The sequence below is a fragment of the Merops nubicus genome, unplaced genomic scaffold (genome assembly GCF_000691845.1).
Source record: "Merops nubicus isolate BGI_N331 unplaced genomic scaffold, ASM69184v1 scaffold15320, whole genome shotgun sequence".
Lineage (NCBI taxonomy): Eukaryota > Metazoa > Chordata > Aves > Coraciiformes > Meropidae > Merops > Merops nubicus.
In genome coordinates, this window is record NW_008583693.1 from 49762 (window position 1) to 74531 (window position 24770).

At 38.7% G+C, this 24770-nt stretch overlaps 1 protein-coding gene across 1 annotated transcript in view; it reads right to left on the minus strand.

Moving 5' to 3' along the window:
• Window positions 1-12575, minus strand: part of MPPED1 (metallophosphoesterase domain containing 1) — a 47310-nt gene extending 34735 nt beyond the window's left edge. The window contains exons 1-2 of the mRNA XM_008941902.1: window positions 12345-12575; window positions 7024-7205 (exon numbers count right to left, since the gene is read on the minus strand). Coding sequence (XP_008940150.1) covers window positions 7024-7205; window positions 12345-12496 — 334 coding nt within the window. The 5' untranslated portion in view covers window positions 12497-12575. The remainder of the gene's footprint in view (window positions 1-7023; window positions 7206-12344) is intronic.
• Window positions 12576-24770: the final 12195 nt, after the last annotated feature.

The window sequence follows — 24770 nt, forward strand, 5'->3', positions numbered from 1 at the left end:
TTATGTAGCTCCATACCTTCTGTCCACAAGTGGTCAGTAACAGAAGCCTAGAAAATGGTCCAACTGCAAGGTTTGTCTAGCCTGAATCTTCCTTTGACTATGTCCCCTTAGATGGGCAATAGAGAACCCCCACCTATGTAAGCCACAGGCTCAATTTTCACATTTTTTCTTCTACACTTCCCAGAATAGTTATAGTCTCCACTAATACACCTTTCTGAGGAGATAAACTTCTACAACAATTTTCCCATCCTTGAGAATATTCTAGTTTTGGGTTTACAACACCTGTCTGGGGACAATGAAAGCAAAAGAGATAGAGAACTGTGTTAAAAAGTAAAAATTTTAAAATATTTTGGACTTCCTACACGGATCTCTGCACACTGATTCCTGTTCAGATCTTCAGATCCCACAAAGGTGCTTTCAGTATCTCCCAGTTGTCACCTTCTGGAAGGGAAGACTACAAAGGGCTGTGTGTCACATCATGGCACAAGGTGCACAGCACCAATGACAATGTTTAGTGTTTGTGTACAGTGTTTTGCAATAGGTGTTCGAAGTGCTGTACTGACAAGAATTAATCTTCCAACACATCCATGTGGTAGGTGGATCAAGCATTGTTTTCATAATTTTACAAAGGGGAACAATAAAGAGGCTGTCAAATCTGAAGAGCACTAACTAGAATTTGCTTGTCTGTCTTTTTCAGGCTCTTTCAAACGTCTGTGTCAGAGGCAACAACAGTTCACAGAATCATATCCCAGATCTTCCAGTTCCCTGGTTGCTCTCTGCACTTCTGAGTCGCACTGCCTTCCTAAAGCTTACTCTTGTCTGCTAGTCTGGAGTAAGACTGGATATTTTTACTCACTTGCTTATTTTGATGGCCAGGGATCTCAGTATTTGTGAAAATCACAGGATGTTTTTAGGTGAGTCATCCCAGACATTCATAATCTTGGAAGTCTGGCTACTTTCCATCAGTGGAAAGAACCAACCTCAGTATTAGAACAAAGTGCAAGAAATCCCCCCCAAAGTGCAATCCTCCCCAATACATGTGTTTGGAAGGAGGGAGTGAAGCAAAACCCCTTTTGGCACCTACCACTCCTATAGCTTCTACAGCTTCTCACCACTAGCATGGGAGACACACCTGGAAAACAGATGTTCTGGGTCACATCTCCAATACAGGGATGGAGGTTAAATGTTCCCTCACATTCCCAACAGCCAGATTAACGTTCAGAAACCTTCAGGACATACTAACTCCCCAGAAGCATAGAAATACTGGGGGAGTGCACTGCAGTGCACTTTTCTGTGTTGCACAGTCTGAGCCTTAGATGTACAAACTGATCTGAACGATCACACGTTTAAGAAATTGCAATAAAAACCATCACTTTTTTTAGTATGCCCATTCTTTTAAAAAATGACATCTGTTCTAAATCCCTACACAGCTCAATGTTTTTCACTGCATTTCCAAAGCCATTCTTTTGTAAATATATAATTAGTGCTTAAATACTTCTTTCAAGGGGTTTCTACATTAACATAAAAATAGTGTAATTACCGATGGTCAAAATGGCATGACTACAATTTATAAATTCTAATTTCTTTTGCTGCTCTGAAGCCGATTTTCTTTCTTCTTTAACATAATTTTAATTTGTTTTAAACGTATTATTCAATGTAAAAATATAAAATACCTGTTAAGAGAGGAAGAAAAATACCATCATTTTGCAACATTGAACAGTAAAGCAAAAATAAGCTAAGCCTAGTGTTTCAGGCTTGTCTGAAGATCTATTTTTTTATCAAGAACTTAAACGTAGAGATGATGTTTACTGATCCAAATTAGCTGATTTTGTTCTACACTCTAATAGTAGGAACAGGTGATTCTAGTAGTGCTGGTTACTACAGCTGGAAAGCATCTTCACTCTAAATATTTTTAGTCTGAAATAAAAATTTTACCTTTTGAGCTCAATCTGCCCAGGTCAATTCCTGAAGTGCACGTCAAAAAATTGAATCCATTTCTTTTCTGGGCATGTACAATCCACAGTAAGATTAACATTTTCAGGCAAATGCTCCAAAGAGCTAATTACTGTTTTCAACTACAATACAAAGCCACCTTCTATTTTTTTTATTTCAACTTTAGCTTGAACTTGAATTTCAAATAGGAAGACTGTCTTCGAGATTGGAAAATTTCAAGCAAACACACTGAAACAATGGATATTAAAAATGTGTTAGTTTAAGTAATCTTTCTGATCCATGGACAGAAGATAATTCTCAGGTAGAGTATGGAAGTATGTGTTGCTGCTTGTATCACAGATTTGCTATTTAGTTAAATTTCCAGGAAAGTAACCCACAAGCTCACAGTGATGGTGGGTCCTGAAGCATACACAATTTGGAAATGGAATTACAGTCTTGAGCAAAGGGAATTACAAAAGCAACTGAGCCAAGCAGGCAATTTCTAGTTGCCAACAATATAGGAGATAAAAAACAGAGACGGTTTTGAAGTTATTATTTGACGAGTGCAGTAAAGCAGGACACGTGTCTTTCTATTTGTCCTACAACACATTTGATTTATGTGCAGGTAGGGAATAAATAACAAAACCAAAACAAATGAAAAAGCTGAGGATGAGAGTAGCTACAGTGCACAGAGAGTTTGATATGTGTTAGGATATAATCTACCTTATCTAGCCTTGATTACATAGAATCACAAAATGGTTTGGTTTGGAAGGGACCTTTAAAGATCGTTTAGTCCAACTCCTGACCCTGGGCAGGGACGTTTTTCACTATCAGGTTGCTCAAAGCAAACCTGACTTTGACATTTCCAGTGATGGGATGAACAACCCCAACTCTCCCAGCCTTTCTTCATAGAAGAGGTGCACTCCAATTGTTTTTGTGGCCCTCCTCTGGACCCGTTCCAACAGGTTCATGTATTTAGGAGCAATTCCTCTGAATTATCTTCAGTTGTTCAAAGCGGTGTCATTAAAATTTCCCAGACATAATTACCCCTGGAAAGTTAGCATGTGTTCAAAGCTGTTATACCATGCATCCTTGCAATGTCCTTAGGAAGTTTCACTGGCTTTGCAGCCTTCTGTTTGACCCTACCATAATGCTTATTTTGTACTTTGTTTCCCATTCTTCAAAACTGGATTTTCATATTTGGAGGAAAAATGCAGACAGAGAAGAAACTAGGTAAACAAAGAAAAAGATTAAATATAAAAACAGGAGAAAGGTCTATTTGGGAAAGGGAGGGAAACGACCAGGTTGGCACTATTGGCAAGCTTTGTAAACTGACTATTCATCCCTTTTTCTCTTCTTTCTAAGCTACCCGAAGTAAGTGTGGCAAAATAGAAAACTGATTTGTAAAAGCACATCATGATACTGCATGACTGGGCAATAAGAGGCCAGATGAAACTGAATATAAATTTATGCAGAATAATCCAAGTGCTGGAAAAAATATACCAACTATAGATACACACTGATGGGTTCTGAACTAGATATTACCATTCAGGAAAGAGTTCACAGAGTTATAACAGGCAATTTTATGAAAATCTCATTGTTCAGTCACAGTCCAAAATAAAAACAGAATAATCCACAACACTAGAAAGGAAAAGAGAACAAGCTAGGAAATTTCATTATGCCAGGGGATAAATCTGTGGTGTCCTCAGATCATGTCCAGTTGTGGTCTCACCAATTTCAAAAGGATATAGAACAAAAGAGTTACAAAGAATGACACAGATGATTAAAGGCATTTAAGGACTTCTACACAGTCCTCAGCCTGAAAAAATATCTTGAGGGCAGATATGGGAAGAGCCTACAAATTCTTAAGCAGAATGAAGAGTGAAATTATTCACTTGCCTCTTCCAGTATTACAAAATACCAAATGAAACTAGTAGGTGACAGGTTCAAAATAAGCAAAGTTCCTCACACAATCCGTATCACACTGTGGAACTCTGATGCAAACACTGGACTACACAAGAGATGAAGCTGGGAAAATCCACACATCCAGTTATCATCAGCATTTAATCTCCTCCATATAGTTAGGCAACAACCTAACCTTAATAAAACCTCAAATCCCTCCCTGGGAAGGGGGGAGTAGGCTTTGAGGAAAAGAAAAGTGAAAGAAAACAACTAATTACCAAAAAGAATGAACTTTAAGTAAATGGAGGGCTTAAATTAAATGGAGCCAGAGGATAAAATGTATAAAACTAGGTGACTAAGGGGCAGACAAAGCAGAGCACCTTGGCTGCCAGCCATAGTCAGGGTAGTGGGCTAGAGAGACATATTATCTGAGCCAGTACAGGCCTTCCTGTGTACCCACATACAGTTAGCCTAAAAAAGAGAGCATATTTTAGGGTATGACTCAGCAAGCCAACGTGCCTCTATTAGCACAACACTTGAGCATGTGCTCCATGCAACCATAAGGTCCATAGAAGTTAATGACGTTAATGTAAAATAAACTTTGCATCAAATTTTATCAAGAAAGATAAAATCAGAACTTGCTGAAGGGCCTCCTGAAAAGCCAAAATAGGCTGATAGACCAGAGTGGCACAGTCCCAAGAAGGTATGACAGAACAGAAAGATAAAAGGTAGGAACCAATGCTATGCAAAAGGATACACTGCAAAAGCAAGAGTAGGATATGTATCTACTGCCTAAGAGGAAGCTGAGATGAAGGGAAGGTATAACAAACAAACACTGTAGTGTTTCTTCAAAGGCATGAACAAACTTGCAGTCTAATGATAGCAGAAGACAGATTTGACAGAACAAAATAAGTGGGAAAGTGATCCTTGTGCTATGGAATGAAGGAATGGAGAGGGAAACTTGCCAGCAGCACCTAGGAATGACAGTGGAGGTTAAAGTCCATAACAGACTCCCTCAATTGCTTTCTCAAGAAACTAGCAACATGTTACAACAACAAAGAAGGAGAAGTTTGGGTGGGCTGTGGGAGTTCCAAAATCATGGCAGGTACGGGAAACAGCCATCAAGAAAAATCAAAATTTTTCAAAATTGTGGAGGCTAGTGCCTTTCACAACAAAATGGACAACCAGCAAAAGCTTTTGAAATTTCCTCACAAAGAGAACACTTTTAACCATCTTACCATTTACTATAGATTTTGTAAACACTCAAGGTATTAAAGAATTGATAAATTGTTTAAAACAAACAACCAAAACGCTTTCAAAGAAAGCTATTTTCCTTTCTGAAATCTCATTGACTGTAGTTTTTAAAAAGTTTACAGTTTTGAAATGGAGCAAAACTTTAAATGCGAGCTGAATTAAATCTATGTAGTGATGCCAAATTACTTTTCTACTGGATATTCCAGAATTAAGAGAACTGTTACATTTTCCATTTTTTCCAACTGCCAAGAAACTAAAAAAATCTTTACCTTGCTAAATTTGCATATCTCAAAGATACTCCAAGATCACCTTTTCCCAAACCACACACTACCATGAAATTGGAAGCATGCCTGAAAAGTCAGAAAATTAAGCCTTCTTTTGGAATAAAGATTATCAAGAGACCATCACAGAAATGCCTTGGGAAATCTCCCTGACATACTGAGAGGGTTTCAGCTTAAGGACTCCTTCAGAACAGTGTACAGCTGTGGCCAGCAGGGAGGCAGATGGAGGACTAGGGAGACAAACGCTGTGCAGCAAGGAATGTGTGTAGCCCCCAACCTTGCTTGCTATCAATATCCCAAAGCACTTTTCTTCCCACACCTGCAGATATAAAATGGGCATTATTCAGAAGGGATAACCATATGGTTTATATAATCTTTAGATGCTATTTTCATTACACGATTATAATACATGACAGAGACCTACAAAATAAGATGGAAATTTGCTTTCTGTTGTACAACGAATCTGTTCCATTTGGGTACAGAGACAAAGGTGAGGGCACTGTAATAGTTTGTTACTTCCACATGCTGCCCACACCTTAACACTCACTGAACAATACAATTGTTCCATGTGGGGCGTATTACTGGGTTTCCAAGCTCAAATCAATATTTATCAGCCTTGCTGATAATTATTTGCTAATAAATATTTGTTTCAATTGTCAACTCCTGACTTTTTTTTTATATTCCACTTCAGCCTACATGCATCTGTCTCCTTTGTGCATTCCCAGAGTGGAATGCTGAAATATGTAGCAATAAAAAGACAGGAAAAATGCAAAAAAAGCCAACTACAAAGAAGAAGAATCACCCAAAAAAGATGAAATCCACCACCCTTAAACCGTGTCCTTTTGCTCTCCAGCTCTTTCATTTCCTCTCATCCTTTTTGTTGATAATGAACTATCAGAATCCAGAATCCATTTTTATTCTAAATTAAGGTATCTGCACTGCTACAGGAACAATAGTCATCAAGGTTTTTGTCTGGATACAGTGTATGCTTTCCAATTTTCACTGCCTTTTTTTTTAGCACATACAGAACATTGCAGAAGCACATGTAAATCACCACTCTCTTGCCCAGTGGAACAGAATTTCAGTTAGCAATGCCAACAGTTGCCTACAGAAGGCACCTACATCTGGTCTGCTACATCCAAGACAGCAACCACAGGCACACATTTTGCTTTGTTTGGAATTCATCACTGTGGTGCAGCTGAGCCTCAAATAAAAAAAAATTAAACTATGAGCCTCCAGGGTTAAACAGACAAATGTTTTCAGTCACAACAACTTTTTTTTTTGTGAGGAAGCAAAGCCATAACAATGTATGTAAGAGGTTTTATGTAAATCATTAAAGGCCTACTGACTTAAATTGTTGCTAACACCAAGGAGTTGCTTAATGTACACTTGAGAGTGTGAAGGCAGAACAGATGAATAGTCTCACAAATCACAAATCTTATTTGCTCAGTTGGAAAAATGCAAAACTATTTATAAAAAAAAAAAAAAAACAACAACACAAAAAAAAACCCCAAACCACCTGATTCCTGCTCATTACCATTCAAGTAATAGTCATCATTTCTGAGCACATGGTGGTTTTTACTGGGAGGCAGAAAGGGCAAATACAATCAGTAAACAAATTTACTTTAAAATCCATATGGAATTAAATACCTACCTAGCCACTCGTTGAATTTTTTTACTTCACTAGGAAGTCCCAGCTCAGTAAAATCACCAGCATGTATTAACACATCTCCATATGGCATTTGGATGGGATCAGTTCTTGAGTGAGTATCAGAAATACAGACAAATCGTGTATATCCTGGAGGCTTAGGAGCATCATGGGGCACCGGATCAACCCTGTAGGAAATGCATCATAACAAGTTTATAAAGCACTTATGTACTTCTTAGTGTCTAGTTTGCAATTCTAATACTGTTTTTACCTTTACAAAAGATTACACAGACTTCTAGATCTGTCTGATGGAAGGGATTTATTAAAACAAACCCAACACTAATGGGAGGTATATAAATTCTTGATGTTCACATCACAACATTTTCAGTATTTGTTCAGTAGATGGATTAATTTAAAGAGATTAAGGAAAAGAGATTGAACTCTGGCAGTAACTTGGAAACAAATACTTACAAATAAATCAAAGGCATTGCCAGTTTCAAAAGGAACAGTACTATCCTGCTTCATTGTTTAAATATGATTACGCAGTACACAGGGAAAAGATTTATTGCAGATACATAAATACATTTAAATGCATTTTTTTCTAGTTATAACTTTTTTTTCTGCAAGTTATGTAATTCCAGCAAATTTAATTAACACATTTTAGAGATACGTTTCACTGTATTAACGCAAAGCAAGATAAGAACTCTCCTGACAACCATCTGTAAATGTATGTTCAAGCCTGACTATTGTCAGGACAAATGTGGCAACTTTCTGGGCTGAATTATACTAAATGAAATCAGATGCTGTGAGGGGTGAGGCTGCATTGTTCAGAGCCCAATCTCAATATTCAAAACTGAGGAAACAAAAAGATCTGACCCAGTTTCATTAGACTTACTTATGATTTAGAAGAGGAAAGCAGAGAACACCTCTCTGCTATATGAGGAACACTTATTCTCAACTCTGTCTTTTTACCCTCAATCCATATTTTGTTTGAACATACAGAAGCAAGTGTATCTATATGCAGCTATTCCATATCTACTATTCCAGTTAGGGACTTCTAGTGGAATAAAATCAAAAACTCAGAGATGCAAGAGTTATATTTATGTTCACTGGAAACCAGGGAGATATACAGAATTGTTATGAACTATTTTACTTTTACAATATTTATTCTGAAAGCTCAAATAAAATTAGTTTTGTTCACTGTTGCAGTATGTTATATCTATTCCTATCCCTTGCTGGTTGTGCTTCAATTTATGAGCTTACTAAACTCACAAAAAAAGTTACAGGCTGTTGCTATTAATAATACTATTCCTGTTTACTGGGGAGATTTTCAAAAGATATTTTATTGCTTGAAAAACATAAGATAATAATCTTTAATCACACGGTCTTTTCTTTAAGTCAAAGAATTCTATGGAATTCACAGGCAGGTAAACTGAACTGGTTTTGACAACTTCATAAGATTAGTGAGTGAGGAATAAATCTAAAATATTAAAATCTTGTTAAATACAGAAAAAGCTCTTAGCATTTTCTACAGCATAATTACAAAACTAGAGTATGAACAAATTATTTTTGTACCTGTCTTCCCTATACCTCTTTAGGAAGAAGAAATGTTGAGGATTTTACAGTGGCACTGAACCTTTAGTACAAGAACCCTGCAGTCATCTTTGTGAAGTTACAGTTTTTGAGCAGAAGGTAACCAAACATGAGGTAAGGAGTAAAACCAGATGTGACCAAATCCTGCCTAATGAATACCCAGCATGCTAGCAGGGTATGTAAGCAAGCACATACTGGAAATGGTAAAATTTCACTGATAAGGAGTGGAACTTTTGGGCCCTGAGAGACAGCAGCTGCAAACCCTGCATGTAGGGCTGAGAGCATGTATGTTGTGAGAGGAACACAGGCACATGTAGAAGGGCAGACTAGAAATAAAAAGAGATGCAGGGGGAGTTAGGCACAGAAGGTCACAACCTCAAACAGTGCAGCTGCATGACTGACATCACATGTTAAAAATGCCTGTTTTGGAGGGAAGAGACCTGCTATAGAGCAAGCTCCATGGGCAGTGAGTAGAGGTAGCAGCAGTACACAGGAATATGGATGGTGAATGGTGGGTTTTAGACTAGTGTGTGAGGCTTGTTTATATGGTTTGAACTTTGTGAAGAAAAATGCACTCATTCCATGGAATTCCTCCACAAAATGAACTGGGATGGCTGGATAAAAATGATGAGGAGCTAACCCTGGCTATCACTGCAGCTGTTCAAGATAAAAAGGTTAAACATCAATTCAATAAATAAATTTCTGATTACAGCTTTTCCTGAGCAGCACCTCCCAAAATGAGTTACAGGTTGTTTTAGTAAGCATGCTTTAAATTATGCATATTACTCTGGCACAACATAAGGATACGGACTGGCCTAAAATACCATTTCTTGCTGCTTCTTTAGAAATCTTTTAAAGCTCAGCACAGCAGTAAGCTGGGTGTTGGGGAGCAGCATGAATTTCACATGTTGTTCCTCTGAACCAGAATAGAAAAAAACAACAGCCTTCCTGTGGCAACCCATGTAGCACATAATACATATGCTTTTTTTCTTATGGTTTGGATGGAGATGGGGAAGACGTGGACAACATTTTCCTGGTTGCTGAGATATGTATGACTTTTAAATCATGTGCAACGGGCCAGAGAATTTCCATGGGAAAAGGCATCAATACAAAAAAAAAAAAAAAAACCAACAAAAAAACAACCAAATAAATGAGATGCAGATTTTTCACGTTGAAGTGATATGCACACACTGAGGCCATATATAGGTAAAAACATATGTCAAGTTTCACAAATGCATCTAAGCTGTATTACTGGAAATAATTTCTGAAGGCTCCATCCCCATATTCTTGTGTAACGCATTCCCACAGCAGCTGTCACACCAACACCCCATGCACTGCTTGCAGCATGAGCAGAGGAAGAAAGATCTGCTGGTTATTTTTGTGCAAATGGTTTTTTTTTTTTTTTTCTTTAAATCAGCATGAAACTTGCAGAGAAACTAAAAAGCAATTTGAAAAACTTCAAAGCAAAAACACTGCCAGAGATTAGTTTCTACACTTGATTTTAGTGGTTTCACAAAGGAGGAAGGCAGAAACTTTCAGAAATGACCGATGGGCTTGAAAACACTGGCAGAATGTACCACCCTTCTTGTCAGTGGCAACCCAGTCATCTCACAAGCACAAGGATTCTGGACTAAGATGGTGCCAGGAAAAAGCTGTCAACATGTTATGGGTGCTATAAAGTGAAACAATATAAAACTGCACAGAAGACCAAGGAAGAGCCTCGAGATTGAATTCAGAAGAAAAGGAGTACAAAAAAACCCCCCGTGGTTAAGGCAGTTTACTAGGAGCTCAGCTGTTAACAGGTCTATGTGAAAGCTGTTTATGATTGCCTGCAACATCACTAAACTAGGTAGTCAGAACAATACACACAGACGTGGCAAAGCCTCACAGCCTTGAAGTTAACGACAGAACTTGCATAGACTAGAGCTGGGCTAAGATTTCACCCATAAAAACCACGTGAACACAAGGCACTTTTGTTACACTTCTTATGTCTACTTTTTCCTTCTTTGTTACTATTCTATTCACTGGTAGGAGGGAAAAGCAATCCTGCTGGTATTCAGAAACATATTTACAATTTCTGTACCACAAGAAAGAGTAGGTCAGATTGACGTAAGTGTTTCAATTGATTTATCCTGTTTTTCTATTTGCACAAGCTTCTCAAAAGTATCAATCATTCATGAGAGACTGCTAAACTCTTCTGAGGTACCATTTTCTAAGGGTAGCTTATTTTCAACTGCTTGCTTAGGTGCTGAACTTCTATCACCCAGTTGATTGTCTGAGCCCTCCGGTACTATGATTTGTTACTGGTTAGAAGTTTAAACAGTGTATTTTTGAGTCCCAAGTGGATACTAATAAATAAAATATTTTCAGCCCAGTAAAAAACACTCAGCTTTTAAGACCAGTGAACAAATTCATGAGTGCACAGGAACTGTCTGAATACTCAGAAAGAATAGCTAAGCCTCCACAAATAAAGCAACCTGCATTTGGCACTTTCATTTGTAAACCTATTTCTGAACTCACATTTGTTTGTTTGTACTTTTGGTACCATTTGCCAGCTCTGTAAACAAAAGATGTTTCCCAGTGCTGACACTCATTTTCCTGTTTGCATTTCAACAGCACCCCAAAACCCTCAACACAGACCATAAGCTAATACATTGCCCACAAAAACTTAGTGTTTGCTTACCACCATGGTATGTATGGTAAACTACAGATTTCTTAAATTTCATATGTAATATATGCCAAAGAATGTATGTAAGCATTCACTAAATAGACACATAGCATTCAACTCAGTCATTTCTGAGGTTTTTTAACTGAAGAAATCATGGCCTATGTTTGTAAATTACCAAATTATATTAACCAAAAAGGTTAATGAGATGATTACTTATAACCTTTCCAAAGGAAGTAAATTTTCCTTTAAAAAAATTAAAGCCTTCTGATCCAAAGATAAGGCTGCTTCTCTCTTTAATAAACACAATAAAATGGTGCAGACGCTTTTATTCCCTATAAAAATATTTTACAGTAGAATTTTATACTTAATCTATTTGCAATAGCTTTACTGTTTTTCTCTTCCTTATGGCTTTAAACTTTATGGCAGGTTTCATTTTGTAATTATAATTCTCCACTTTACAATACGAGTAAATCATTTAGAGCAGTTAATTTTACTGATGTTGTCATTATATGAGAAACCAGAAACAAACACATTATTTTAACTACTCTTTAAGCACTTGGCATCTTCAGCACATCGGTCTGGAAGAAAGTTGTCGGATGGGTGCCCACACTATTTTATTTATTGATGTGATTTCTCCCATGTCTGTAGCTGTAATATAACTAACCAAACAGTATGTGTTGTACAGATACAGGCTTGGTATTTTCAACAGCTATTTACATCAATAAGCCAGTGCACAATGCAAACAAACATGATTAAAATTGCAGAAAGTACCAACCTTGTAGCATCTCTGACTTTATTAGCATCGCTTGTTGTTTATTTCTCTTCTTAATACACAAGCATTGTGTATTAAAGTTACGCTAGCAGAGTGATCTTTCTCCCATCCCTTAATAAAGTACTTACACTTTCCAAATGGCCTGATTTTGTATCATCAGAGTAATCATTATTAGAAAGGCAGCAAAACAGTGTTCTTCACATTCTTTTTGACTGGTCCATCAAATACCACATCGACAAGTCAATAACAACTCAGAAGGCTGTGCTAGAGCAATAACAAAACTATAATACTTACATTTGCACATGTGGGGGCTGAAAACGTCCCTGGTTAATGTTGTAGAACGTGAAAGCCTGCGTGGGGTTGGAGCTGTACTCATCCACCTCAATGATGAGTCTGCTGTGCTGATGCCTCCTCGCCGCCACGATGTGCGACTGGGCGAACGCCATGCTGGCACCCTGCCGCTCGGCCGCCTCAGGCACTCATACCCGCTCTCCTCCTGCGCCGGCCCAACGGGACCATGGCATCGCCCCACCCGGCCACCACTCTCCCCTCGGGACACCTAGAAGCAGACTGAAGAGATGGAGCATAACTGTTTGACAGTTAACCTGTTTGGGATTTGCTTTATTTAACGCGAGATGAAGATGAAGGGGGCACATGCTGTGTGCCTTCGTCCCTCCTCAAAGCATTCGGCACAAACCTTTCCAACTCAGCACCTTGATAAATGTACTTGAGTGAGGGGCAGGAAGGAGGGAACGGAGGTGAACTTGCTAAAGAACACAGCGGCAACTTGCTCAAAGATTTCAGACATTTAATAGAAAGCTGAAAGACAAGGCAGTCAATCAGAATGGCATGTCAAACAACGATGTTTCTGCAACACGATCGTTTACTTTCCTTCCCTTTTTTTATTGTATTGCTTAATGTTTATTTCCCATCCTCCTTCAAAAACAAACCCCACCAAATCTGAAACTAAATACACGACCGTGCTCCACTAAAATGTGGGTTAATTAAACAAGGAACAGTTTAACCAGTTCTTTACAAAGTTTGTGCCATTTGTTACAGGGAAGCCCTGCAAGTGGTTGCTCTTTACATCCTAAGGGACAAAGCCAATGGCCTTGCATGCACTTGCTCCTGCTTTATAGTTGCACTGAAGGAACTCCTGACAGATACCAAGGGCTCCCCCTTCAAATGCATTCACTCCTCAGACAGCACCAGCACAACATTCTGGATTCACTGAAAAATAAAGTGATTCAGAAGGCTAACACACAGTTAAATTTTATTAAATATTAAAAAAGTAAAATCCAGACAGGTTTTATGTTTGGGAATAAATTTTTCCCTGAAGGTTATGCAAGTCTGGAACAGCAGCACCAAAAATGGGTAGAGCAACAGCAAAGTGAAACCAACTGGAAAGCAAAGAGTATCCCCTAGAAACAGCAGAAAGTAATTTAAATGTGAATTTTACTTTTATTTCCCAGTTTTAATAAAAAATGGATTATAAGCGATAAAGGTGGGTATTTTTACAGTATAATTTTGCATGCTTTTAAAAAGTTGTCCGTCTTAAATATTTGGTTTCACACAGGCGAAGGCTCTTTCCTTCTAGGGAATACAAATAATCTGCTTCCAAAGACATATTTCATGAAAGCCAGGCTAGAATGCAGCAATTCATTTAATATGTGCAGTTACTGGAAAGCAGGACTATAAGCATCTTCTGTGACCTTGCTGATGTGCCTTACTACCATTCTGAAGGGACAACTGCCAAGAGAGATGGATAAGGGACTTCTTCAATAGTCAAATTTTTAAAGCTATTTACAAGTACTTAGGTCCAATTCAGTTCCAGTGACAGTCAAGCACCTAAGCATCTTTAAAAATCTGGGCTTCAGTCCTTTGCTCGACTACTACAGATGTTAAATGCCCCAAGAAGTGGTGGTGTATTTTTGTTTGGGGAAATCTTGTTCTCAGGAAACTGAAATGAGAGATTCAGCTCAGTTTTGTTACTTGCTGAATGGCTGTAAAATGATGACAACTTGCTGTCACTAACAACCCGCAGGAAAACAGTCTGAGAATAAAAGACCAGATTCCTCCATGCCCTCCCCTAGAAATGAGTGGCTAAGAAACAGCAGAATAACAACAAAGAAAATTTTGGATTTTAAACATTCTCAGATGCCGCTTTCAGGCTACACAACACGCAGCAGCACAAAGGAACATGCCAGAGCAGGGGGAGGGAAGGGAGGCAAGATCCTTGTAAGAATAATCAAGTACAAATTGCTACATTTAGGAAATAAGAAATTATGACGGCAGATGTGAAGAACCCTCCCTGAGGAGCTTCCTGTATTAAATGATGCATTTGTAGGGAAGTTTGAATAGGCAAGGTCAGAGATTTTATAAGGGCAAACTGTTCTACATGAACTTACTCCTGTTTGAAATAAACTATTAGAACTGGTGACCTCTACAACTATTCTCCAGTACGATTAATAATTTAAGATTCCACAGCTCTACATAAGGACTACCTGAAAAACCACAGCCTTTGTTTTACAATGCAGGGGTTATGCCCACTTTACACACAAATGAACTGCAGTTACCAAGTAGATAAGGCTCTGCCTTAGGGACTTAGAATGTCTCTTTGACCCTAGTAAGTTCTTAGGAGCTCACCACAGCTGAGAACGTTGCTTCTGTCAGCCTCCTCTTTGGGCTTTTTCTTCTATGACTTCTCTCAAAGCTACACATTAAATCTGCTGCAGAAATAGCAGATGTATGCAGGTACCCCAACATCCACCCTTAAGCTCTGCTTCCTCTTTCTGGGTAAGTGGAAAATAGCACATAAGGAAAAAAGGAAAAAAAACAACCCATATGCCACAGCATTGCTAAGCCTTCTGCCAAATGACAGTCGCCCCATGTCAACCCTGGACACATAAAAAGCACCTAAGACTGGAACAGAAAAGAAACAGATCCTGCAATAGAAATAAAGTAACTAGAAATCATATGAATAACTTGTGCCAAACAAAAATCGGATATGTAACACAATCAGTAAGCATAATTCAATAACAAGCATAATTCAATAGCAAGCCTAATTCAATTTCATTTCAGAAACATACACAGATGTCTCTGAACCTTACCTTTCAGTCTAGGGTTTTCTTCCTGCATAAGTGGTTGGCTGACTACTAACATTCTTGGTGTTCAACAGAACAAGCTGTCTCTTTCGAGCTTGACTGATAACAAGACTGACACCCATTACTCTCCTCTTTCTGTTTTCATTTCCAATAGTCCCCCAAGTCATAACTTTTTTCTTTCTTTCAATATTCTGAAATTTCTTCCTTTCCCAAACCAGAGTATAAAATGCAGCAGGGAAATAATTATCTGCTTCTATAGCACACAAGTTTTAAAATTATATGCCCAGCATTACCAATACAGAGCATTAAGACTCAAATCCCCACAGCAACAACATGCTAACCATCCTCTTCCCCCAGACTTATGGAGCTGCGGGATGTCTGCCAGGGAAAAACAGAGAAATGTAAAAAGGACTGCAAGAACATGAATACTAAAATAAATATCACAAACCTAGCTGTTACAAGCACAAACTGAAAAAAAGCTATTAAATCAGCTAAGCCATCTCCTTACTGATGGCAGGGGTGTTGTCCATACGTTATTCTCCTGCTGCTTTCTCCAGCACCTGTTCAGATGTTCACACAGCTCTGACCCAGAGCCCACTGTCTACAAGAGACTCTGCTCCACCATCTTCAGAAGGCTCTGCATCAGGCCATACACTATGTGGACTGCAACATCCTGAGGAATTGCTGGAAAAGACAGGTGCTTAAACCCAGGCATATATTTAAGCCCTTTGATAAAGCCCTCAAATAAATCTTTGTATTAAGGTGTTTTGGCTTTTTCTTTTTTAACTGAAATTTCTGGTATTTTCATCTCACAGCCTTCTTCCATAGCTGGCGTAATTCTCTCCCTCTTTCACGTGCATTTTCCAGCCTTTTTATGCATCCTATTTCTCTTTTTTTCCATTTCAAGCCAACATTTTATTTTAATCTCACTTCTTCACTGACAGATTCTGCTTTATCCTACGTTTATCCTGCAGTTCACTGTCACATCCACTGTCTCTCACCGTATCTCATTCCATCGGCCTCACTGTTCTCGCCACCATCTCCCCTTTATCTCAAGCCTAAAGTCAGCACTGAGACTTCTTGAAAATTATTCCAGCAACAAACAATATGAATCTTGTTTTGAAAACAACATGGCTCAAGCAGATGTCACTAGAATAATAATTAGAAACCAAGATAAAATACTGGTAATTATAATAAAAAATAAGTTATAAATTAAGGGAGAAAAGTGTGAAAGAGTTATCTGTTGAGCAATGAACTTCACTATGTTAAGCACACCATGGCTATAGCACACCCTGGCAGGAGCTGAAGAGGGGTACTTGCCACATTTTTCACTAATAACAGTGAGAGAACACAAAAAAAAAGGACACTGGGACTCTCAGCAGCACCAAGACCAGTGGCAAAGTAGCTACTGAAGGCATGTTAGTTTTGTTCAGAGGGACTGACAAGCTGGGATTTGGGGAGGCAATGAAGAAACAAAACATACTATCAAGAAAAACTCCAGATGTTTTCATGAAAGTATAAAAGATCAAAGCCACGTTTTTCTCAGGGGAAGTCAGTAAGACAATAGCAGTACAATACCTGAAAGAAGCATCTGAGAGTTTGATAGACCACACAGTGACACACTTGCTTCTTGTGCAAATCTTGGACACTGTTAACCAGAAAGACTTCTGAGAGCCTCATCAAGAGTTCAGGTTTCCCCCCATACTGCTCTACAGGGCTCTTCATGAACTGGCAGTCCATCTTTTACACAGGGAAGTATACTCTTTATTTAAACCCAAAAAAAAAAGCACTACAGAGTGTTCTGCAGCAGTGGCCCCAATTGTCATAGAAACATTCCTATAACCACTAGTGATTTGCTTCACTAACACAAATTGCTGGTTTTGTTTTAACCCTCCCCCCCCAAAAGAGATTGTTATAGACTGACCAGCAATAAGCAAACAATGGAACCAGTAAAGCAATCACTTATGAGAAATACATTGAAAATGCTTAAGAATTTTTGCTGTCTAAAATACTCATTTTACATACTCCAGATAGAAAGCAATCAATGGAATTAGTCTGCTATCTTCAGTTCTGACACTCAGAAATGAATACTGAAATAATCCTAAAAAAGCATCACTGTGTGAAAGGACGAGCTGGGCAAATCACTCTGAAGATGAAAGCTTTTCCAAAGGGATACACCCCCCTCGTCCTCTTCGTTTTCTGAAACAGAATGCAAGTCCTGGCAAACCAAAACCACCAAGTCTACCCTTAGCAGACTGGTTTGGACTCACTCCATAAATAAGGACTTTAAAGTGAAGGCAGCACAGTCAAACGTCATCAAGACACTTGTAGCATTTAAGGTCGATCATGCACATTTCTACTGACGGAATCATTAGACTTTATAAAATACTATGACTTGTCATAGACAGAAACATTTCCAATTGCATTTTAAAAGAATAAACAAATAAAACAGCAACGTATTGAAGTGAAAGATGCACTTGCAAGCTTTTCCCAAAGCAAACGCTACCTATACTTGCAATTTGCGTCAGCGAGAACTAAACGATATTAAAAACTGAACAGACTCCTTGAGGACATCTGAATTACAACCTCGTCACCCGTGGTGTTCACCGCTCTCCCAGAGCTCCTCATGGTGAACGGAGTGACCAAGAGCTCCTGCTGGTGAACCTAACCCTACTTCAGCTACAGGAGCAGCGCTCTCCTGAGCGGCAGCTCAGCGGCGGTGGCGAGACGTGCCAGGGTGCCAGCCCCGAGCAGACAGCTCTCCACCCCCAGCACAGACAGAGCACGCCAGGGGCTGGCACCTGTGCCAGCCTGGCACGTTTCCCTGGCCCATCAGTGTGCCTCAGGCCTCTGCTGCACAGAACACTGCTCTTCAGAGGGCAGCTCTAACTCCACATCCACACAGGGTAAGAAATCTGCAGGTTTAAGCAGCAAATAAATCTGTGCTGGGGTAGTTTTGGAAGGCAGACTTCTCTCTGCACTCACTGATTCATCCTGTGAATACCATGAGATGGCAACACAGACTGCCCCACCTGCTCCCCGGGGCACAACGTGCAGGCCTATTGCTGTGCATCTCTGTACAGTTGTCTTAAGTCCAAAAATTGGAATAACATCTTTACAAATGCCTCTTTACCATGGGTCTTAGCACGGGTTTCACAATCCTCATCTGGTAACTGTGGCACATATGTTCCACTCTGGGATTTTCAAAAACCTTTGCCCATGGTGTATCTTTAATTGTCCCGTTTTTCAGTCTCTGCTCTCTTCAGTGGCTTCTGCTGAAAGAAGTTATACCAAAGCCGTGACTTATTAAGGGAACTCTTTGGGTGGTCTTTTAAAAACATGTCTGAGATGGTTTTCTGGGCCGGCACATCTGAATTTGCCAACTATTATCAGTCAAATAACACTCAGTTCTGTGACTGTATCTTTTCCCTCGAAGTCAGAGCTGCTCCCAACCATATAAACAAAACTGGAGGGCATAATTCTGAGTTACTTGTGTGCCTCAAAATCCTAACTTCAATGAGAAAAAGGCAAGATCTATCCTCTACTGTTTAGAGCCTTTTATTTCACGTATCAATGAATACTTCGGTGTCTCATCATATGTATCATATATTTGCTAACTGCAGATCTACAGGGCACTGAGCAACTTATTTTGTAACATTAATAAAATTCATAGACTTAAATAAGACCTCATATTCCTCTGTAATTATTATTACCTTAACCTGTGTCAGAAAAAAAAAGCAACAAAATCCCCCAGTATGTTTCTCACTGTGCTAAAAACACACATCACTGTTCTCCTTTGCTGACTATAAAGACCTGTGAAATATGGTATGACAAAATTCTTTACTGAAATTAATTTCTTCTTCAAATGAGTTTTCTTCTGTTACTCTCCAACACAAATATTACATGTTTCTCTCATTGCTTTATTTATAAAGAACACTATCATACTTGTTAGCTTTAACTGTCATAAAAAGATTATATAGACACAGCAAGAAGGAATTCATACTAAGTATTTGTCTTTTGAAACTATGCCCTAATATCCACTTCTGTGGAGTTTCCTCCAAAATGATACTGTACCTACTATACGCCATAGTTCTGACCAGGCATTCAGAAAAAGAGACAGGTGAATGCATTCAGAAAACACAAAAACTGCACATTTACCTATGAAATCTAATTGTGTATTTATTTAAAGCAGTTAATACTTAGAAATCTTCTTAGCTAGTCTTATTTTGAATGATGATTGTATGATTTTAAATCACTTTTTCTCATCTTCCAACCTAGGTTGCCAAAACTACAGTAACCGAATATTCTGTTTATTTAATTTTATTTTGGCTCATCAGCAGTATCATTTTCTGAATCAAATTCTTATCCATACAAATAACTGTTATTCAGTTTAAAAAATAAACACAACCTAATAATATTGCTTTAGTTTCACCTTAAACTTCCACTTTATCACACAACCAATATATTTTAAACACTTCAATACTTTAAGATTTACAAATAGACTGAACATTTGACAAGTCTAAATGCATTATTCTAATCCTACATACCATCTTGATGGAATGTATAAAACATCATATCTGGATAAAATATTTAAATGGACCTGTTTTTCTTAAGTAAAACAAAATCTTTTCCCTGAAAAAAATATATTGTTTTGGTTCTATACTATCTGTATTTATCCAAAAATACCTGTAGAGGTAGCTAATCTATTGAAGTAACTGCCCCTAGGGAAGGAAATTTTAAATAAGTCTCTAAAAGCCACAAAACAAACTCCTCACTCTAAAACATTTGCCTTCATCGCTGGCAGTATTTCAAAATCTACTGCGTTCCTAAAAGACAAATTACAAGTCCCAAAATTATAACACTCATTCTAAAGGAACATAGCTAAAAATACAGGTTATGTGGGAAAATTATCAAAGATGGACATTCCAAAAGGAATAAATTGGGGTTTTGAGGATTCGATTCTACCTGTCAGTCTGCAATTTGGGTATATCATCTGATTAAGATCTTCAATGTCGCAAAACATTATTTACTAAGAGAAGACTATGCAAGTACTGAAACAGTGTATGTTAAAGGAACTGTTTGGTTTACTTTTTAACAGAATAACATTCTTTTTCTTCACCCTTTTGTAAGAAGTGTCATCACACTGCCTAGCCCCCAACTGTACAAGCCCCACTGGGTCAACTCCCACTTGCCTGCTACACATAGTTTATCCAAACGGATTTCAATGGAAATTGCATATAAATGCAAAGAATTTGACCAATTTGATCACTCATGCATATCTGAGGGCAGAACACATCCCATCTGATTTAGCTTGTTCACTCTGATACCAAAATTGCACCAGAGTATGTCAAAGCCTAACACTGAGCAGGGAATTATTTTCATAGACACTTCACATAGTTTTCATTCAAGCACTCAGAACCAGCGCTGGTCACCAGCGGCGTTAGCCTGTGGGCTGGCAAAGTACAGCAGAGGTGGGTGGTGGCTCAGGGTGGAGGTGGATGGCACACAGCACCCCTGGACCAGCCAGCAGCAGGGACAGAGACTCCCCTGCTCTGAGTTCAGCGGGAAGCAGGAGTTGTTGCTTCATACACGTTCATTTGTCATGTTAATATTGGTAAGACATTTCACAGGTATTCCTTTTTTGTGCAGCAGCACCTCTCAGCTGTGGATGAATTTCTACTGCAAATATTCTTGACCAATTTCAGAACGACATTCAACACTAACAGATCTCAAAAGGTTGCTGATCTCTATGTCAGTACACAAGAACAGAAAATAAAAGTGGCAAATCTATTCCTGTAGTTCAGGATGCATGAAATGCCAAAGTACCAGCACACAAATATATATAAGGTTGAACACAGAACACAGCTTTCATGTATATATATTGATAGTGATACTACTTCTGAGATATCTTTTTCTATGAAAGCCTGGAGTTAAACTGTAAAATCAATTAAGAAAATCCCTAGCAGCTACTTTTTTTTCTCTTGGACACAAAACTTTGAAAACAGAGTATACTGTCCTGTTCATTTTGTGGTTTCCACTTTTCACTTGTTTAGCTGCATCCGTCCCATTGAAAGCCTGCATGTCATCTCACGAATGTCCAGAGAGGGAGTCACTGTGTTTGTTCTGTTTCTTCCAGGTATCCTCCCCAGGACTGATATAAAGAAAAACTACTCAACAGTTGTTTGGGCCACCCACTGATCCTACCCCTGGAGTCATGTCCACAGAGAGGCCCCCGCCCACAGTCCATGTGAAAGTGAAACAAAGGCAACTAAACCCACTCCTTCAAAGAAAAACAAAGAAGGAAGGGCAGTATGGGGGAAGTCCCAGACCTGCAGTGCAAGGGGGAGTGTTTCATGTCAAACCCCCCTGGATATTCCTCAGTCCTACAATGGATTCTACTTATTATCAAATCATCCATTCCTACGGTGCCTTTCTCACACATGGATGCTTCAAATCATCGCTCTCCCTGAAACGGAAGAGGCTACTCATAAAAGAAGCAAGACTCAGGGGAAGACCTACACTGAGAGAGCACTCATGGTACTCCACGGCAGCTCGGGCAGCTCAGGTGAAGCTGTGACACTGCAGGATGCTGCACAGCCCCTGCCAAGTGCCAGGAATAGCTGGTCAGTGACTGGGCTGGCTGCCTCCGAGGCGTGACTCCGAGCTGAGTCGCTGCCTGCTTGAAAAACTCTTGAAAATTTTATTTAGACCGACTACAAATTTTCATGTGATGCACAAGATGCTAAAACAAAGCCAAACAGTTTAGAGGTGAAAATGAAAGGGAGATCAAAATGAAAAAAAAAAACATTTAGGAGGAAAATATCGAAGCAGTAAAATGAACTCACTAAACATTTTTTTAATTTCCTTTTCACTTCTGTCTTACTTGACCAACACATTCAAACTAGAATATTGTTTTGGTGTTAGCAAATCTGAAGTTTCCACTGAAATGTGTTGAAGCTGTCATTTTTTTTGTCTGGGTTCTGGTTCAAGGTACTGGATTGTCAACTACTGTCAGCAGCTGAGTTTAATGCACCCCACCCCTGCTGCATTAGGCATGGTATCTTGAACTTTTAACAAAAACTACTTGAACAAGGGACAAAGTGTTGAGGGGCAAAACTGAGAAAAAGACAGTAAAGATAAGCTCCGAGTAAGAAATTTTTTGGTATTCTACCAAAGAAGCAGAAGAAAGGCCACAGAGCCAAAATAATCCTAGCATTACTGTGCACCAAGTGTCCACAGATGAGGTGAAATCTAACAGCCAATTATGCCACACTGTACAACCAGCCAGTAACAGTCTCTGCCCCAAACAGCTTACAGCCTGCAAAAACTCAGCAAAGGGCATGAAAGAAAAATAACACAGCAATGCAGAGAAATGGTCAGTGCAATGGCAGAACACTGTGTTCCTTCCATTTTCTTTTATGGTGGAAGAAAAATTAAGCAAGATTAGCGTCACAAAAGACAAAAGAAGAGAGAAGAAGGGATATGAGAGAGTCAGTGAGAGAAGGAAAATGGTGATAAGAAATAAAGTGGCACACAGGATGTTTGAGCTGTATACAGCACGTTGAGCACAGTGATGCAACTGCGAGAGCTGGCAAAAAGGGAGCTTCAGCAAAACAGCCAATTAGGAAAAGACAGAGAAAAAACAGTCCAAAATATCAGTAACCATCAGTCTCCTTCATATGCTGCTTCTACAGCTGCTCTGCTGGCTTTAGTCTTTGGCTGAATGGCAAAACGCTCACCTGCCATACGGGAAGCTGGACTGGCTGTATGGAAGAACTGAATTAAAAAATATCCAGGGGCCATGCCACGTAAAAAACAGCTTCCAAAAAAAGTCATACAATATAGTAATCTTGGTTTTAGCAAAAATGTAGAAATTAAAAATATGTAGCAAGCAAGGGCAAATAGTTGCAATTGAAATATATGTATGCATTACACCCGTGAATACAAGTAAAAAAGATGAGTCCTTACTACATTGTTAGCATGACTCTCCATGGTCACACACAATGCAGAATATTTAAACATTATATTATGAACCAAACTTACTCCCTTGGTAAATAATGTCATTTCAAATGGCGACTGAATGGAAAACACCAAGTGTTTTGTATTTAGGACAGTGTAATGAATCCCAAATCAGTTATGACTGCAAATTACTACATATATACTATCATGGTTATTTGCCAACCCTAATACAATTTCCACTGTCTTACCAAATCACAGGAAGACTCTCACACTTGTTGGCCGTTTCAACAATGAGGTCAAGCAGCCACAAAGAATGCCCTGCTTTACCCTCCAGAGATGGTCACTGCAGCCACAGGTGAACAGCCACCCCCACACCAGCTCTGCTCCTTTCTGCAACACATTTTACACTGGACTGTCATTCTGCAGCCTTGGCCAATCATTACATGCACATGTGATTATATGTGTAGTAACATCAGCCTGGATGACTTTCTAAGAACTCAAAGGGTAACATTCCATTACTAACTTTGCTTATATTTTGAGATATAACCTAGACCATCCAGAATTTAAACAGGAGCATGTATTTTGAGTTAGAAATAACAATTAGAGAACACCTTGCTCTCAGACACTCTCACACAGACCCCGTTTACTTTTTGGACAATGGCCAGAGAATCCAAACTGGTGTACAATGCAGAACATCCAAACAAAAATTCCCAGCACTACACTTAAGTCTTATTCTGAGAGCTCAAACTGTATATTGTAAAATTCTAATATATCTTAATGTAACAGAACATATGAAAAGGCTCCTCCTTCAGATTACCTTACACATCCTCTCTGAAATCTTAAAAAACAAAATTATGTTCAGCAAGAATCAAATGGACTGCATTGATTTATTTGTACTATGTTTATTATAATCATTTGAAATTAAAATGGTTTTAATGTACACAAACATTGAGACCCTCAACTATAAATGCACTTTTAAATTTACTATATTATTTCCAGATGTCTGAAAAAAGAAACTGCCTGGATAACTGACTAAGCATTTACCTGCTTTCAGGGGATTGGAGTCTCCTACCTTGTGATTCAGTGGCAGAACTCTAGCTGACTTAAAAACCAGTAACCTTATTATACACCTCTTCATGTTCTACTACATAGAAGAGCCTGCTCCTGTGTGAGGAGGACTGAACCTGAAGCAGCATGTTTGGTTCCTAAAAGGATACAATGCAGACGTTTTTTCTAATTCTGTATAATAAATTCAATTAAAAAAATATGATCATAAACAACACTGTATTCTATGAACCACCAACTCAAGAAGCATAAACATCAATGTCAGAATTGGCTAAATACTCCAAATCAGAACTCCAGTCCACTTCACAATCCTGCTGACAGTTCCTATTATGAGCACACAGCATTAAATAAAACCATGACCTGTTAAACAAAGATCAGAGTGTAAGCTTTATCTTTACATCCTCTCATGTTTGTAGTTTGGCATCACAAACTAATAGCAAAAGTATCTTATTAATACCAGCCTAGTAGGTTTTCATTCATGGCATGAGGGGTTTGCTCTTGTCCACCAAGAAGACCTGTGTATCTTTAAAATGGGCACTTTTCTGCACATGAACATACACAGGTATTCTCAGCAGTTACTTATGCTTTAAAT